This window comes from Pezoporus flaviventris, unplaced genomic scaffold (assembly GCF_033815535.1).
Source record: "Pezoporus flaviventris isolate CSIRO_AGI_PZ_B2104156 unplaced genomic scaffold, CSIRO_AGI_Pfla_v1 ptg000096l, whole genome shotgun sequence".
In the NCBI taxonomy this organism is placed as follows: Eukaryota; Metazoa; Chordata; class Aves; order Psittaciformes; family Psittacidae; genus Pezoporus; species Pezoporus flaviventris.
The window spans coordinates 2,825,099-2,841,571 of record NW_026892644.1 but is presented as its reverse complement, the minus strand read 5'-3'; the positions used below and the strand labels follow the sequence as shown (position 1 = coordinate 2,841,571).

Here is a 16,473-nt window from a genome sequence, read left to right as displayed (position 1 = left end):
ACCTTAAAGGAAATGTTAAAAATGAAACTTTTAATTTCAGCCCACCCTGAAACAGTTCTCCCATTTTCATTTTCTTTGACTTAGCCAGTGAATGAGAAAAAAAACCCCACCAAAATTATTTTCACACCTCTCATTAAATTATCAAAAGTTCTCATAGAAAAAAAATTCTTTCCGTCTAAGAGAAAAATGAAATTGATAGGCTTTAGAAATATATAAATCACCATTATAATGTTAAAGTGCAATCATGTTGTATATAATGCCTGCTCTTTGTTTTGTGGGTTTTGATAGTTTTGAACACATTGTTGGGAAGACGAAATGAGAACAAAATCTTTTATCTAGATTCAATTTCAAGTTGAGCTAGAGACAGAATCTGCGTAAAAAAAACAGATTTTTTTAAAGAAAGTTTTATTTTCATTCATAACAGAACAAAGTTATTCATTAAATGCTTGTAGATGAAAGCTTGGTTAGTGAATATGCTTATCTTTCAATGAGATGTAGTTCTGCAAAATATTTTACTTTACAGTAAATGCACAACTGCAGCAACTTTTGTTACTTTATGCACAATGTACATGAAAATGCCACATGATTTACAGGTCTTGATTCCACTCTCACTTGTCAGCTTCACAGTGGTATTGGTTTAGTGGCATGATTCCTCTTGATACTGGCTTAATTCCCAGCCTAAGTGAGAGGAGAATCAAACATCCAGGGTTTTGGGTTTTTTTTTGTTCAGGGCAATGAATAACAGTGAGCTTCCCTGGTTCTAGCAGCTTTACTTCATTCTGACGCATATGTTGTGGCCTCTCTGCTCATTAGCACAAGCATTCGAGATCCTGCTAAGCGAAACACAATATATCTGTAGATGAAAGTGCTTAGTGATTTTCATTGCTTCTGTTCCCACAGCTCTGTGCCCTTAACATCAGCCTTGCATGCTCTACAGAGACAGCACCATGTGGCAGTATATGTTAGGAAGGCACAAAGACTTGAGACTTCACATGTATACAAACCATCTGCTGGCAGCTATAAGCCGTGAGAACATGTGTCGTGTGCACTTCACCAGATTGGTCAGATCTGCTGAAAGAGAGATACTAGAGCAGGAGTGTCCCTTCTATTCCCTGTGGCCCATGGGGTGTCTGCAGGAAAAGCAATGGTTGTGGTCCTACTGTGGAGACTGCATGAGTGAGGAGAATTCCTGCATGCCTACTCAACTCACATGCATCACCACAAGGACCAGCTACAGCCACAGTATAGCCCTTATGTTGCACTGATAAAGTCTGAAAATGTTGCAGCTCAGATAGTGTGTAAAATGTGACAGAGAACTTTGAATATGGAGTTTCTAAGGAAGCAAAAGAAGCTTTCTTTTAGCTTTCTGTCTGACTGCCTCCCTCCCTTGCTCCAGGTACAGAATCACATCACACAGTAAGCAGGTATTACAGAGGTAAGCACAGTATGTAATCCTTCCCTAAGGAGTCACACTTCTGTGTGCTGTGAGCTAAAGGAGGCAAAGCTGCCTTTTGGACTTCGGTTAAACTGGCTGAAGCTGGCAGCCCGGATCTTTCCACCTTTGGCCCCACTTTTGTTTTTTTCCTTGTCACGTGCAATAAAGCTTTCAATCAGCTTCAGTTTTTCATGTTCTTCCTTTAGAAAGAAGTCAACAAGCATACTTTTCTCCTTTTTGATCTGTTCACTGATGTCCTTGGGGATGTCAGGAATCATCCAGTCAACCAGAACACTGAGGAACATCACCAAGTTCTGCAAACACAGCAACAGACATGAAGCAAGTATGAAAAATCAAAAATACTCACACTAGATCAAAACCAAACTTTTTCTACAGCTATGAGGCAAATATCAAACACATTTTGCTGATGGCATGCAATATTAAGTAGTTGAGTAAGGCCTTAGTTCAAGAAACAGCTCATGTTTGTGAACAGAACCACCTCTTTGGAGATGCCAAATTAAATACATGCTTCTGTTAGGTTTGAGATGGGAAAGGAGTTGGATTCATCAAGTGATTCATGGCCTAAGTAGCTAAAACAGCCTTATTCCTTACAGGTGTCTAAAGGTGCTAGGTTCTCAACACCAAATTCATTGAGACTGAGTTCAGAGTCCATTACTATAACGGCAACATCAGTGAAAGCACTCTCCAACATAATCATACCCATGTGTTTCCAATATGGCCCGAGCAGACAGCAGACAACTTTCATGGTCATTCTCCCTTCAAATCCTTCTGTCTGCTGGCAAGTAGGATTTTATTACACTCTGCACCATGCAAGCCACAACCCTGAACCTCAAGTGTCAAGGTCATCACAGGTGATGTTCAGGCACAGAGGCAGGCAAGCAGACTAGGCAAGAAGTTCTCCTTGTTTGTGAACTGTATAGATAAATTATACCTTGAGGTTTATAGTATCATCATAATGATTTGAAAACTGCTGTGTTGTGTAATGCCTCAAAATGTGTGAGAACACTTGCTGACAAGGCTACTAGCATGAACCCTCTGTCCCCATTTAAGACAATGGAGCTATTAGCCAGGGAATGTCCTCTGGCAGAACAACAGGCAGGCTATTTGAAGCCCAGCATAACCAGTTGGTTTAAAATGTTTTGCAGCCAGTGGTGGAAAATTACAGAACAGAACAAAGACAGAAAAAAGAAGCAGAAGATGGCAATAAAAGCCAGGCAAGACTCACAGTCACACTTAGGAATATTTGGCAGATGAGGACAAAAGACAGGAAGATTTCAGTATGAGGGGTAGGGACAATTTGACTATGGAGGGATCCCAGATAATGGGGGAGAGCAGAAAGCTTCTGCCATTCGGAAGGCATGATAGCAAATCCCTTGCCAATGAAATCTCCACACTGGGGAGAATTTATTTTATTTACTTGTAGAAAGTAGCAAAAGATCTTGGAGGATTTACTATTTCTGTTTGTTTCTTCCTTTAGGTAAAGTACAGCACTTAACAAGCCTATACAGCATTTATGTGTTCAAAGATGTCCCTGAGAGTAACAATAGCTGATAAAGTCTACTTAACTGAAGCATCCAAAAACCTGGGGCATTTTAGGTATCACTGTTAGTGTCAGGGCCTAACACAGGCTGTAAAGCTTCCCTTCCTTGAAGGGAGAGAAAACCTCTGAGGAAGTATTCTGCAATGCTCCAAAGACAGAACCTGCAGCCCACTGGCACCTCAGAAAGCTGGATGCAAGCACATGAGGCTGAGTATTTGAGAATAGAAAAGTTCTATTGGACATGGGCTTCTTTGGCACATGCATTTCAAACCATTTGTTATAATATTTCTGTGACTGAAATTGCAGCAACTCAACAAACTTACCTGAAATAGGATAACAAAAGCCAAGCGAGCTGATAAAACTGCCCAGTACTGTTTAGAAAACTCATACTGATTTGGGGACCAGGGTGGTTCTCTGTAGTCTTTGAACCTGTTGATGGAGACAGATCAGTTATTACACAGTTCCACCGATCTCCTCCTGCACTAATTGCTTTGGTTAACATGATTTTCCAGTCACAAAACCTAAGGAATCAAATCCTCCAGATGCTCCTGCTTCATCCCTTATTATGAAACACAACTCCCGAATTAGAGCTGGACTATCTCCACTGAATTTAGCAAGATTTGTCTGGTTTTCACAGTTGTAACCAAAATCAGAACATTGTTCTAATGTTGGAAATTTCCAGATTTTCCTGGGTTTACAAGTGTCCCCCTTTTCTTTTTTTTTCTTTTTTAATGTTAAATTGATCTCAGTGTAGAGGGAATAAAGTGTTGAAATTAACGCACAGTGATAGTTCAAGGCATTTTCACACTAAAGGAGACAAGCCTGCATTCGTCTCACCTAAACCTTGATTAATACAGGTTATAATTCAGCCCACATAAAATCTGACTCACACTTTGGTGGTTCTTGTCATTGTGTTAACAACACAGGGAGCCATGGGTAGGGCACTTCCTAAATTAACTGTCTAGCCTTAGACAGGATAAAACAGAGCCTTAGCGCTTTGGTGTAAAGACTGGTGATTTTAGTATTACCATCAATCATTTGGAAGTAAACAACAGGCTAATAAAAGTCACAGATGCTCCTAAATTGGAAAGTTTTGCAAATAGCAGGAAACATGGAAAGCAATAAGAAATACGGACAGGAAACAATGAGAATAATCTGGGGAAATGGAAAATAATTAAAAATAAAACAATTGAAGGATCTTTGAAAGGATAGTTTGAAAGAAAATGCAGTGAAAATAGCCTGGTGCTTACAGTAGCCAGCAAGTTAGCACAAGTCTGAAATATTGCAGCAGGACGGTATGACTTGTGGATGTGTAAACAACAGGCACAATGGTGCTGGGGGGTATTAGCCCTTCTCTGAACAGCTCAGGTAAAACCACACCTGGAATGCTGCATTCAGGCATTCAGCTGTGGGGATTTCAGAGTTTAAAAAAAAAAAAATAAAGGAAAAAAAAAAGGTAGCAACAAATTGAAGGCAGCTCAGCAAAACAATCCAGGGGCTGAGGAGGCTGGCTCACCAAGAAGGATTAAAGAAGAGCACATTTTGGTAAGCAACAGCCGCAGTTGGACATGATAACCATGCACAAATTGTACCCTTAGGACTGAAAGGGATAATTTAGTGCTGTTCACAATGTTTGACTAGGAGTAATGGGATGAAATTAAGAGAGGGAAAAATCTGTTTTGAATACCACAAAACCCGTCCTGACAGTAAGATTCATTAGACTGTGGAAAAGCCTCCTTTGGGGGATAATGGAGAAGGTTCATATATAAAATCTGTCAGTTCCAGTTTGCAGGTGTGCTTACCAAAATTACCTTCGGGTTCTATCTGCATGGTTTTGCATGTTAAATTATACATTTTCAATCACACAGCCCCTACATCCTGCTCTTTCCCCACCAAGAAATTCAGTCTGAAATGCTGGATGTAATTCTGTGCTGCACCTTCTGGAGACAAAGGACACGATGTACAACTCATGGTGGGGAGAGAGGTGATGGAGATGAGGAGAAAACACTTTCAAATTTGTGGCTGTACTAATTCGTGGAAGCACTATTTTGATGCATTAGACGCTTGATCATTTGTTTTATTCAATGGTGCATGCACAGTGGCTGAGTTCTCTGTCCTGTCTTACATGGGATTCCTGTTTGGTCCTGTGCTGTGCCTGCACTGTGACATTCCTTCTCTGGTACCTTTCTGTACAGTGTGGGCTCCCGTGTGCTGCTCAGATCTGTGTACAGAGACTACATCAAGGGCCAGAGTCAGTTACCTTGATTTAATCTTCTTGAACTTCAAAGCCAACGAAAACCACTGAGTATGTTGTAGATTTTGCCTAGCACTATAAATCAGTCCCAGTCTTAAAATGGTTCACCTGGAAGGGTCACAAAATGTGGTGGGGTTTCCATTTAATGTACTCTGAGATTCACAAACTATGTAAGTGTTTCAGGACATCAGAACCCATGGAAATTTCACCTGGCTCAGATGGAAATCACACTGTTTATGATGCTGAAATCTACATTCAACAGAACATTAACAAATGATTTATGGTGAAGTGAGATGTTTTCAGAGCTATAGACAAGGTGACTGGGCCTCCTCCCCACCTCCCTTTTTAATAATTCCATGGCACATGGGACTTCAAAGCACAATAATCCGTGCTTTTCTAATCCACATATAGTTTATTTTTTTTAAAAAAAAGACCATCTTTTCCCTCACCTCTTCAAATCTTCATGCTTTAAATATTTGATTCAGCAGGTATGCCAGGAACACCAAATGACCCCTGCTACATAGACTACAGTGTTTCAAAAATAGCAAACTCTACTTCCACATGAAAAGGACAAGAATGTGAAGTAGTCAATGTGCTTTAAGAACTGAGCACAGGAAAGTTCTGAGGGGAAAAAAGAAAAAATGAACACTGAAAGCACAGAAATGATGGGGAATGGATGGAGAGGACCATGCAAGACTTAGAAAAAACTGAACTGAAGCCAAAGCTAGGAGAATTTTGCTAGTGTATTTCCCAAGTATATTACATGGGTAATCACTGGAGGAAAAAAATCAAAATGTATATGTAGGTAGAAATGCAAATCAGTCCAAATAAGCTGATCTGTTTGATATACTTTTTTAGCCAGTCTTTGACAAGAAATTGAAGAAAACATGACTGAATCAGAAGGAAGTAGTGCTTCAGCAATGCAGGAGTATATAAGAATTGCTCAGGGGAAAACATTAGTATCCACAACTGATCACTGAGAGTAGATGAGAGGGAATAGCAGAGCCCACAGGGAACAAAATTTTGAGAAAAGAAAGAGGACAGACCCCAGAGCATTAAGAAAATTAATTCATTCAAAGACATTTTATACATTTGCTGAATATTGGAGCAGACTTGTGTTAAGGGAAAAGTCCCTTTAATGATTCTGTATTTGCTGCTTTCTTCTTTTCAGTGTGATCAGCATGCTTTCATGTATTCCAATACCATACCAGATTATAAAGGTTAAAAGGACTAAACCAATAAAAATGTCACATAACCTGGCAAGATTTGCTTTGAATTCGCCTTTAGCTACACAAATGTTTTTTCTCCGAAAAACAACAACTAATGCTATGCGTCAGAATGGTGTTACAGCAATGTTTATTTGGAAGCAGTGTCAAAGAGTTCACAGCATTGTTAGAAAATGCTGCCCAAAATATTCAAAGAACGTTTTCTGGATGTTTGGTGGGAGAGTTGTTTCTGGCTTGTTATGGTTATTTTTAAGATACCTTAATCTCTCTCAATGCCCTTAAGGAGCAAAATGCGGGCTTGTTGTAACCACATTTATCTCCAGGGGTCACAGAAATCTAAGAATAAAAGAGGTCAGCTTGTTCCCAACATATTTGCCAGAAACAGAAAAACAGATTTTATTTCCAGCTTAAGGGACAGTGTTTGTTCCCTGTCTCTTGGGGCACAAGCTAGATAACCCATATTTCATCACAGTGCTGGCTCTGGCCAAAACTGAGATTTTGATAAGATTCAAATGAGGCAGTTGATAATGAGAAACAGTGAATATGAATGCTGACATCTTTTCCTAATTGTTTCAGGATAATGGAACAGAAATTCTCTCACAGTTATTTCTCATTCAGACTACTCCCTGGTCAAATATTTAGGATATGCCCCTTCTTTGCAATCAATTTTTTTCTTTTTTTTTTCCCCTCAGTGGCATAGATTTGATATTATCAGGCAGGGACCGCTTTTATATTTAGTGTAGATTATTCTCTTCTCTCTTTATTTTGGCTCTCTTGAATCCATGCTAGTCTGAGGAGGGCATTTAATCACTGTTATGATTGAACATATTTCCAAATACACTGGCACTCATACATCATAAATAGTTGCCAGAGACTGAGACCAGGTAAAAAGCAGCAAAGTGAAAGGAGCTGTCACAGTGATGTAGGAGAACTATATGGATCAAGATTCTTGAAGGAAAACACTGATTTGGGGATACAAATTAAAAATTGCTAGGAACTGAAAAGAGAAAAGTTTTTCACAGATTTATAAGTCTATCAAAAAGTACCGAGATGCTGCATATTCTCACATCTAATATTACACTAAAAATAAATTCTAGCAACATACTGAAATGGAAAATAGCAGAGCTCAGAGGGAATAACATTTTGAGAAAGAGGACAGGCCCCTGGTTTAAGGTGTTTTACTATATCTACCACTCATTATTGGTCTCTACTTGGACATCGAGCAGTTGACCCCAACTCTTTGAGCGTGATGACCCAGCCAATATGCTCTCTCTTTACCTGCTTCAGAATTAGGAGTCTTATGTGTGCACCTACCCTCCGTTGTATTCAAGGTGAAAAGGTAGGTACATCCCAAAGGCAATCCTAAGAGCAGCGGGGGCAGAGAAATTTCTTCATTATTTCTTTATTAAGAGCATTATTTCTTCATTATTTCTTCATTAAGAGCAGGGGGCCAGATTTCTCTCTACATTTACTCTGCTTCTTGCAATGAAGGAACTGAGATGAATAATTTTTGTGGGTTATAGTTGGGTGAGATAAATACCCTGCTTAAAATCAGTGGGATCCAAAGTATGATTAAAGTGTGCTTGCACAGCAGCAGAAGATAAACATATGCAAGCTACACTGAATAATGCCTATTTTAGGACTTCTTTCTTGAAAATTATTACCTTACAATATTTAATATATTATCTTAGATGGCTATTGATTTGTAGGCCTCCTGAACTTCCATCTACCCCTTCTCAAGTTACTTGAGCAAAACATCTTATTCCCTAATAAAATCAAAATGGAAAAAAAACTGATTTCATGGGAGGTAGGTATGTAGCCTACATTTAGAAATGTGCAGTCATTCAGAAGCAAGGGAAGTTTTTGCCTACTTCAGGAAGCTGGCTAGAACGTGATCCCTTAAATAATCAGTGAAAAGAAGTGTACTGTTCTGAAGGGTGATTTACAGCACCTGTTAGAAGGATAATGACAAAATTAATTTCTCTCTTTGCTTTTAAGTTGGTTTTTTTTCTAAATTAATTTACTTCTAGAAGGGTAAAATCAGCAAATATTTAGAATTATTTGAATTATGTAGGGATTTTTTCAATAAAAAAGATTGATCGGTTTGAAATATTTTCTCTCCCCAGCTTTAACCTGAAGATAAAGATTTTGGTAGCACAAAAATGTGCATCCTAAGAAGCATTAGTTACAAGCCTTCAAACTGAGAGCTGTCCTTGCTCATTTGTAGAAGAGACTAATATTTATGAGTTAATAGTAACCCTAACCTTCCAGCTGCCTTACCTGTCTCTATCTACTCTGTAAATCCAAATTCTTAAGAAAATTTGAATGTCAGGCATGCAGAAAAGTAGGGCTATTGGAAGTTATAATGAAGACATCTATCTTTATTTTAAATACAGCTTTATCAAGGACAACTAATTCAAGTGAATGGGAGGAAAGAAAAAAGAATTCTGAAGTTCTAACCAGAAAACACTACTTGATATTTACAATATCTACAATACTAGCAGTATTTTCTGCCAGTATCTGAATATTCACTAGTCAGTACTGCAAGAAAAGGAGAAAACAGCTCTTTGAATTTCTGCATATTTTTATTAAAAAGTAAGGTTACTTTGAGAGCCCTGAAACGATGTTAGTTAGCTATTTCTCATGCAAACTTGGAGTACTCCATAAGTACCTGTACTGGGCTAGACATTTTGACCATATTTTGAAGGACGTCAAGCCTTGTTTCCCTAGTCCAAAAAGATGAATCTAACATAGAAGACATGCAGATGGGGAATGCTGCAGGTTTTAAAGATGGGCAGAACATATTGAAAACTCTGTAAAGTAAATATTGAACTTAACAAAGAAAAAGAAAGCCTGGTTCTAATCAGTGTGCGTCTGCTTTAAAAACTCATTGTTTTTAATGAAAGTTCTGTCTTTTAATAAAGAAAGGATATTTTTATTCAAGTAAATCTGCCTAAATTCTTTTTTTTGCCTTTTAATGCACTGGGAAAACCCTTCTAAGAGCCTTCTAAAAGCTGTACTATTAAAACAACCTGTTTAAAGCCAAAAATATTGTCAGCTCCCACTTGGAAAAGTTTTGTCTGACAAAATACCCTCTGACTATGCAAACTCTTATTAGAAGTACTTTACCTGCAGAATAAAACATCCTGTGCAAATGGGGAGTTTTCTGGCTGTGTTCCTGCCTTGAGATGACTGACATTGAAGTATGACAGCGTGTGATTGATGAAGCCATGCATGGTTCCATTTTGACTGTATGCATATTGATACATAAGGCGTGGAATGAAATCGGATGTGACAGCAATTACAAAAGCCTGAGAGACAAAAAAACCCAACCAAACAACAGTGTCATGAATCTATGTCTAATGTGCTTCAGATTGAGTTCATTCAGATTTTAATTTTCACATTCAATTAAGTTTAAAGTAGTGAAGTGTGAGTTAAATAGCCAAACCTGGTACAGAACATATATAATTGCACAGTAACCTGCTCTGTCTCTCTAGGGAAAAGTAGCAGCTAGGGAAGTGCAGCACTTCTTAGAGCATAAAGTATGCAATGCAATTAATGTAATGTACATTTCTCCAACTGTTTCCATCCCTGGAGCCTTTAGAAAGTTTATCACTAGTTTTAAAAAAGTACAACAGGACTAACTGTTTGATGTAGATACACAATATTATCTGAGAGAAACCAGTTGGGTGTAAGGTAGTCATCCTTCATTTCCCCCTCTGCACCACACATCTGACATGCAGGTATACAACTGGTATAACTGTAAAGTGAACCAGACACTGGAGTATCTAGCTCATATCAATAGGAATTCATTAGATTCATTTAAAACTACATTTTGCTAAACAGTTCCTCTGCACTAGTCTTACTCAGATGGAGAAGCAGATGTGGGCATTCAGTATTCTTTTAAAATTGGGTATGCGTACATTTATATTTCTGTCAAGAAAAAGCATCTAATTGATATTTTAATGGAAACCCCAGGAAATAAAAATATTCAGAGTTTGTTTGACACAGAAAATAATCAAGGATCATAAATCTTCAAGCTATATTCGGATAAGACTGAGAGGCTGCAGCACAGATCAGTGCTGGAAACCTCAAATCCATGCCTGACAGCAAAATTATGGATATGTGCAGGGCCGCACACATTTCCTACCTTAAATCCTGGAAATTGCTGAACCATAAATGAAGAATGCTCCACCCAAATCAAAACCACTGCTTCTCTGGAGGCATTATAGTTCTCCCAGTTGTAATGATACTACTACAGAGTGCTGTTGTGCTGGAAGCTATTGTACTAAATAAACTGCATATCACTTCTGTACAAGTTTCTCCTTCAATAGTGAAAATCATCTGCTTTTCTAATGTGCTTTGATAACTTTGATATTTTGTGTTTGGACTCATTTTTCTTAGAGGTCTTTTCTAAACGAAATTCTATGAGTTTATGATCTATGAGTCAAAATGCAGTAGATAGCATTACAATTGAACTCCTAGGTGCGGAGTCTTTTTTATCTTAAATCATATACAGAAAGTTTTTACTTAAGGAATACATGTAGAACAATAAATGCAGTATATAGGTATACCAGACACGCGTTATGTTGATGAAATAATTCATCTTCTATGAAAGAACATATTTTTCCATTAAGATTTTGCATCCTGGGGAGTGTGTAACCCAACTCAAAGGAAAAAACAAAAGCTACTTTTACAAAAATACTCTGTGATAGAAATTGTGTTTAAGGATATAACCATACTTGTATATAGCAAAACAAATGCTAGTGCTATCTGGTTAAGGAATTTCTGTTCCTAGAATCTAGGACAAGATATATTCACATCCTTTTTATTCATACCAGCAGTTACACTAGCAAAGTAACAGCAAAAGGCATAGGTATGAAAGAAGTTGATCTTTGTCAATTATCTGGACTGTTGCCTGGTTACATCCCCTTCACTGGTTATTCTTATATGAATTAGACTTCCTGTTCTAGGCAACAAAAGGAAGGAATGAGATGAGTGAATGGTGATCTTGTTGGTAGTTAAATCATATTTTACACTTCCACAGGAATGAACCAGCTAATTTAAATTTTATTGTCTTTTATATCAATCGAGACTTCACTTTTAAATCATGCTGGGGACAGTATAAGCTCCCAAGATCATCTTTAGAAACTGATGTAGAGGAATACTTACATTAATGATAACTGAAAGCTTTCCGATACAACTCAAAATGTTATACCAAATTCCTGTAAGTGAAAATAGAACTTATTAATGGATTTGTTATCATTTTTGCTCTATCTTATGAAATTTTTGGTGTTATCTTCAGTTTTGTGTTTGGGGGGGTTTGTTTGTTTGTTTGTTTGTTTTATTACTTACCTATATCTTTTTCTCTTACTGTGTCTGGTCTCCTCAGTTCAGTAACAAACTTTTTTGCATCAAGCCGGACCTCTATGATGTTGTTCAGGAGAGCAAAGAGAGGTGCCAGAGGAAAGGAGGCAACAAAGAGTGTGACAAAGCCAAACTGGATAACTGGAAGAGAAATGTGCAACGTTTTTTTTTTTTATGTCTTCTAAAGAGATCTGGTAAATGCAGCTGACAGCAAATCACTGATGAGCTTTGTGGGTTACAAAACCCAGAAAATCACTTCACAACTTGGTCCCAGTAATAAATATCACAAAACAAGACTATGAAAGAGAGAAAGGTTTGTCACTACGCTTTATGAATGTTTCTAATAATGCTTCCAGTCTCTAGCACAATCACAAAGTAAATAATAAATCTAATAAAGGACAAAGAGTTTGAAGTGCATTATTCTGTATTTATACAGAATTAACTGATTAAGAGTGTGCTGTTCTTCCATACCCTTTTGCCTGTAAGCAAAATGATACACAAGCAAGCAAGAGGAGAAAATATACAAATTGTCACTGCTTCTTCCCAGCTTCCTTTGGAAAACTTGGTGGCAATCTATCAAGAGCAGTAACGGGATATCTTCATGTATGCATAAGCCTCTGGTGTCATATAGCATCTTTATCCCTCCTTATGTGAGTTATACCCTCCAGAATTAGAAATCTTCCTCTTTAAGTCCTAGGGGCTTAAATGATATTGTCACTTTTTTTATATATTTCTGAGTTTTCAATGTGGATAAAGTAGCTTGGGAGAAAGAAACATTGGTGCACTGGTGCTAAAGACAGGTAGTACGCAACGAAGTACAGACCTGAGTTCCCCATGCTTGCTGGAACAGATACATAACTAACAAGCCTGGCTTCTTCCACAGGGTTAAAAAAAGTGTTCCCAGTACTAGACTGAGTTCACTACAGAGTTCAGTTCAGCACCCGTTGTTATTTTCTGAGTGAATTATATCTATTTTCTAGGGCATGGGATGACCCGTCTCATGCAAACAATCTTCTAAACAGCTAAGGAACTGATGCCACCCTGCAAAAGCACAATGCTGAGACAACTGTGTTTTTCTGAGAAGTCTCAGTGCTCTAGAGATGCTTGGAATAATGTAGCAGAAAACCAAGTTCCTCTAAACAAGCTTCTTTAGTGTAGGTGGGGCATGGTATCCTTAATTCTCCCTTCTTTCAGTGGCACTTCAGGATCTCCCTCATCTGGGTAAATCTCATTTGGGTATAATTACAGACTGAAAAGGCTGTGTCTTCCATGGAAAGCAGGAGGAACCAGCAGGGAATGTTACTCATGAGACTGAACCATTTCCTTGTAAAAATGCTACCTTATTTAAAGTAATACTTCAGGAAAGTGGGAGAGATTTATTACCCCAGAAAACTAAGTAGAAGAAGAAACAAACCAAAATGCATGCTGCCCAAACACAAAGACAGTAACCCCAATAAGATTAAACAAATAAATCTAAATGTCATTTATACCTCACAATTAAATAAGTAGCAGTATAGAAAAAAAAAGGGTTTGAGGCCCTATTCATTGTGGTTTCTTTTTTAGGCAAATCCCTGTACAAGTTCTCTCTCCACTATTGGGAGGAATCTGTTACACTTCTTGTGAAAATCTGAGGCTAATATGGCACAACTCTTTACTTTAAAATCATTTCTTTAGGCAGTGCTGTCACAGCCTACAGCTAACTGATACAACAGCTTTCTCCAGGATCTTGTTTTATGTGCATCTTTTTTTGTGTGCCGATTGCAAGTCTTCTGACTTCCGTGCTTTTCTTTTCTCATCAACGACATATTTTCGCAGTAAAGTATTATCTGTGTTTATGTATATGGCCTTTTGATTTTCATTCTCATTGTTTTGCTTTGAGATGAAGAGCATATCCTAACGTACACTTAGATGGAGCTATTTCAAAGCATAAAAACATCCTATCCTTGAAATAATACTTTCCTGAATATTTTATGGTCAGAGTCAGGAAAAAGAATTAACAAGGAAATAAAAGCAGATGTTAATGCCCCAAAAATCTGTGAAATGCTTAGAAAAATACATAGCACCAAAATATGTCTTTTAAGTGAATTTAGCAGGAAAAGAGCTGGGAGGATTCTGTTAAAAACAAGAAGGTATGCTTTAAGTATAAACCACACACGCATTTGCTTTGATGTTTGCATCCCCTTTATTCATTGCCTGAGAAAATGCAGTTTAATTTTTTTTCAAGTTCATGAAAGAATGTTCAAGGTATGCAAAGGACTTCTGGACAATTTTGAAAATACATCTTCATAGAAAACTCTATTCCAGAAGTGTTTGTGTGGCCATCTTGAAATCTCTTCAGTCTTCTAGCCTTCTTTTTAAGAAAGTGTGAACGATGCAAAAAACAGGCGAAACCCCCATGAAAACAAACCCAAGCATGCCATAATTTAGATGTTCTTGAGTAGTAAACTAGCAAGCAATCATTCAAAACAAACAGCCTGTGAAAACCTCAACAATTTAGATGTATTTGTTTAGTTTGGTCAGAAATAAAAATAATTAAAGCTGTATCTACTACAAAGGAAATAGCTCTACAGCTCAGGTCACAGAAGTAACCTAGTTGCAGCATCCTAACGTTCTGTGGATATCTCTCCCATCACAGTGGAAACATTTAGAATACTTTTAGGGCACTCATAAATACTGTTCCATCCAGGACAGCCAACACCAAGACATCTTTTTATGTTCACACGTATACCATCAGGTCTCTATACAAGCTCTTTTAGTGTTCATTTATAACCCTGTGACTCCATACAGGAGCCTACCTGAGTTGGGTGATTATTCCTCTGAGGTTGAAGCCAAAAAAACTAAAGAGAACTGTGCAAGGAGCTGGACCTCTGGACAATCAGCCTTTTCATAGCTTTCTTACTTGCCTGGTAGGCCAGCCTGGAGAAAATAGAAATGAGCATCACCCAGCCTCGTGGCACAAGCTAGTGAAGAAAATGATTGCAGGTTGTGTACATGGGGAAGCCAAGGACATGGGAAATAACTCCTCCTGGGGTATCAAAGCAGGACACAAGATGTGCTGTCAGTGACACAGACTGTATTTCCAATGACAGAAAACAACCAAGCCACACACTATTTTTGCTCAAGATAAGTCTTCCTTACTATCTGACTTAAGCAGGCAAGAGGCAAGGCAAAGACAGCTCATGAGGTCCTTAACACCTGATGTAACATCTGCAACATCTCATCCAGGCTTAGGCTGGCTTGGCCCTGAGACAAAAACTGTGAAAAAACAAAAGCATCAAGAGAAGTCTCTCAGACCACAGCACTTCTCAAAAGTTCACTTTTCACAGAAGCTGTTCCTCTGTGCACAGGGCCCTCACAGAACCCAATGCCAACAAAGACATAGCACACACTGTCCCTCTAACTCTGTCCTCCAAATTATGATTAAGAATTAAGATCAAGGTTTTTAAATCATGGATCTGAAGAGTTCTGGCTAGTGTTCTTGTGTAAGGGATAAAGAATCAGTCTGCAGCATAAATCCTTTCATGGGGAATATCACTCAGATTCTACCAGATTTACACATTGAGTAGTGTGAATAAACCTAGTTTCTTTTACATCAAAACCTAGCATAAGAGAAGGTAATTTTTTAAGTTTCTGTTGTGCCTTTGTCTTACTTCTGTGTCAGTAATATTTGTCATAGGATTTACTTCCGCTGTTACTGGAAGTAAAAAATGGAAGAATCACTCCTGTGCCATCACTCCATTTTTCCAGGCTTTAAGGAACTATTCAATACATAGCCAAACCTACCTGATAAACCAAGGAAAAGCTATAATTTACTACTTTACTTTTCGGTAATAAATGTATACAACAAGCCTACACACAGCAGGCTGAGTTGGTATTTTCAAATCCATCCTCATTATAAAGATTATACAAAAATGCAGGTTTCTCTTCTATGATTCCCCCTTTTTTTTTTTTCTGCCTCACACATTGCCTTTCTGATGGCTTTTCCTGCTTTAGGGGAAATTCTTCCAAATTTCTGAGGCTAATCCTTACAGTAGTCGGTAGCTACAAACGCTGGATCTGATAATTTTCTTCTTCAAATTCAAAAGGGAATTTTTCCCTTGATTTTTAACAGAAGTTGGATGTTCCCTTTTTGAGAAATAGTGTTTCCAATTAATTGCCACATGAACTTTGGTCTCTTACACGAGTTAGACTGGAGAAGGGAAGACTGAATGAAATAAGCATGAGTCATTGCTGATGTCATTTTCATTTCAAGAAAACTGTATAAATTTCAGAAATTCACGTGCATAATTTAGCTGGCTTTGGAGCCCATTTCATAAAGTTTGTCTAATTAGCAATATTTATTGCTACTCTAAACATTAATTTGCTGCCAGCTCTAACACTTCAGGCTAGTTGCACACGTTGCAACCTTGCTACTAGCTGGATAAAGAAACTGCTATATATGCTATATACTTTGGGAATGCATGTGGTCTGGTATATTAGGCTGGGTCAAAAGTCATTGCACAGTTTTAGAAACAGGAAGTACTAATGACAAATCTGACACATGTTAACAACGACAATTTATGTTTTAGAATTCCTTGAACCAAACTTTCTGATCATGCAGAAACTGTAAGAGTATCTTTGCTGAAGAGTG

The 16,473-nt window shown here is 37.9% G+C and overlaps 1 protein-coding gene across 1 annotated transcript in view; it reads right to left on the bottom strand.

Moving 5' to 3' along the window:
• Positions 1-475: 475 nt before the first annotated feature.
• ANO2 (anoctamin 2) overlaps positions 476-16,473 on the bottom strand; it is a 177,238-nt gene continuing 161,240 nt past the window's right edge. Inside the window, exons 21-25 of the mRNA XM_061476402.1 lie at positions 11,832-11,984; positions 11,649-11,701; positions 9,606-9,787; positions 3,320-3,425; positions 476-1,749 (exon numbers count right to left, since the gene is read on the bottom strand). Of these exons, the coding sequence (XP_061332386.1) occupies positions 1,468-1,749; positions 3,320-3,425; positions 9,606-9,787; positions 11,649-11,701; positions 11,832-11,984 (776 nt within the window). The 3' untranslated portion in view covers positions 476-1,467. The remainder of the gene's footprint in view (positions 1,750-3,319; positions 3,426-9,605; positions 9,788-11,648; positions 11,702-11,831; positions 11,985-16,473) is intronic.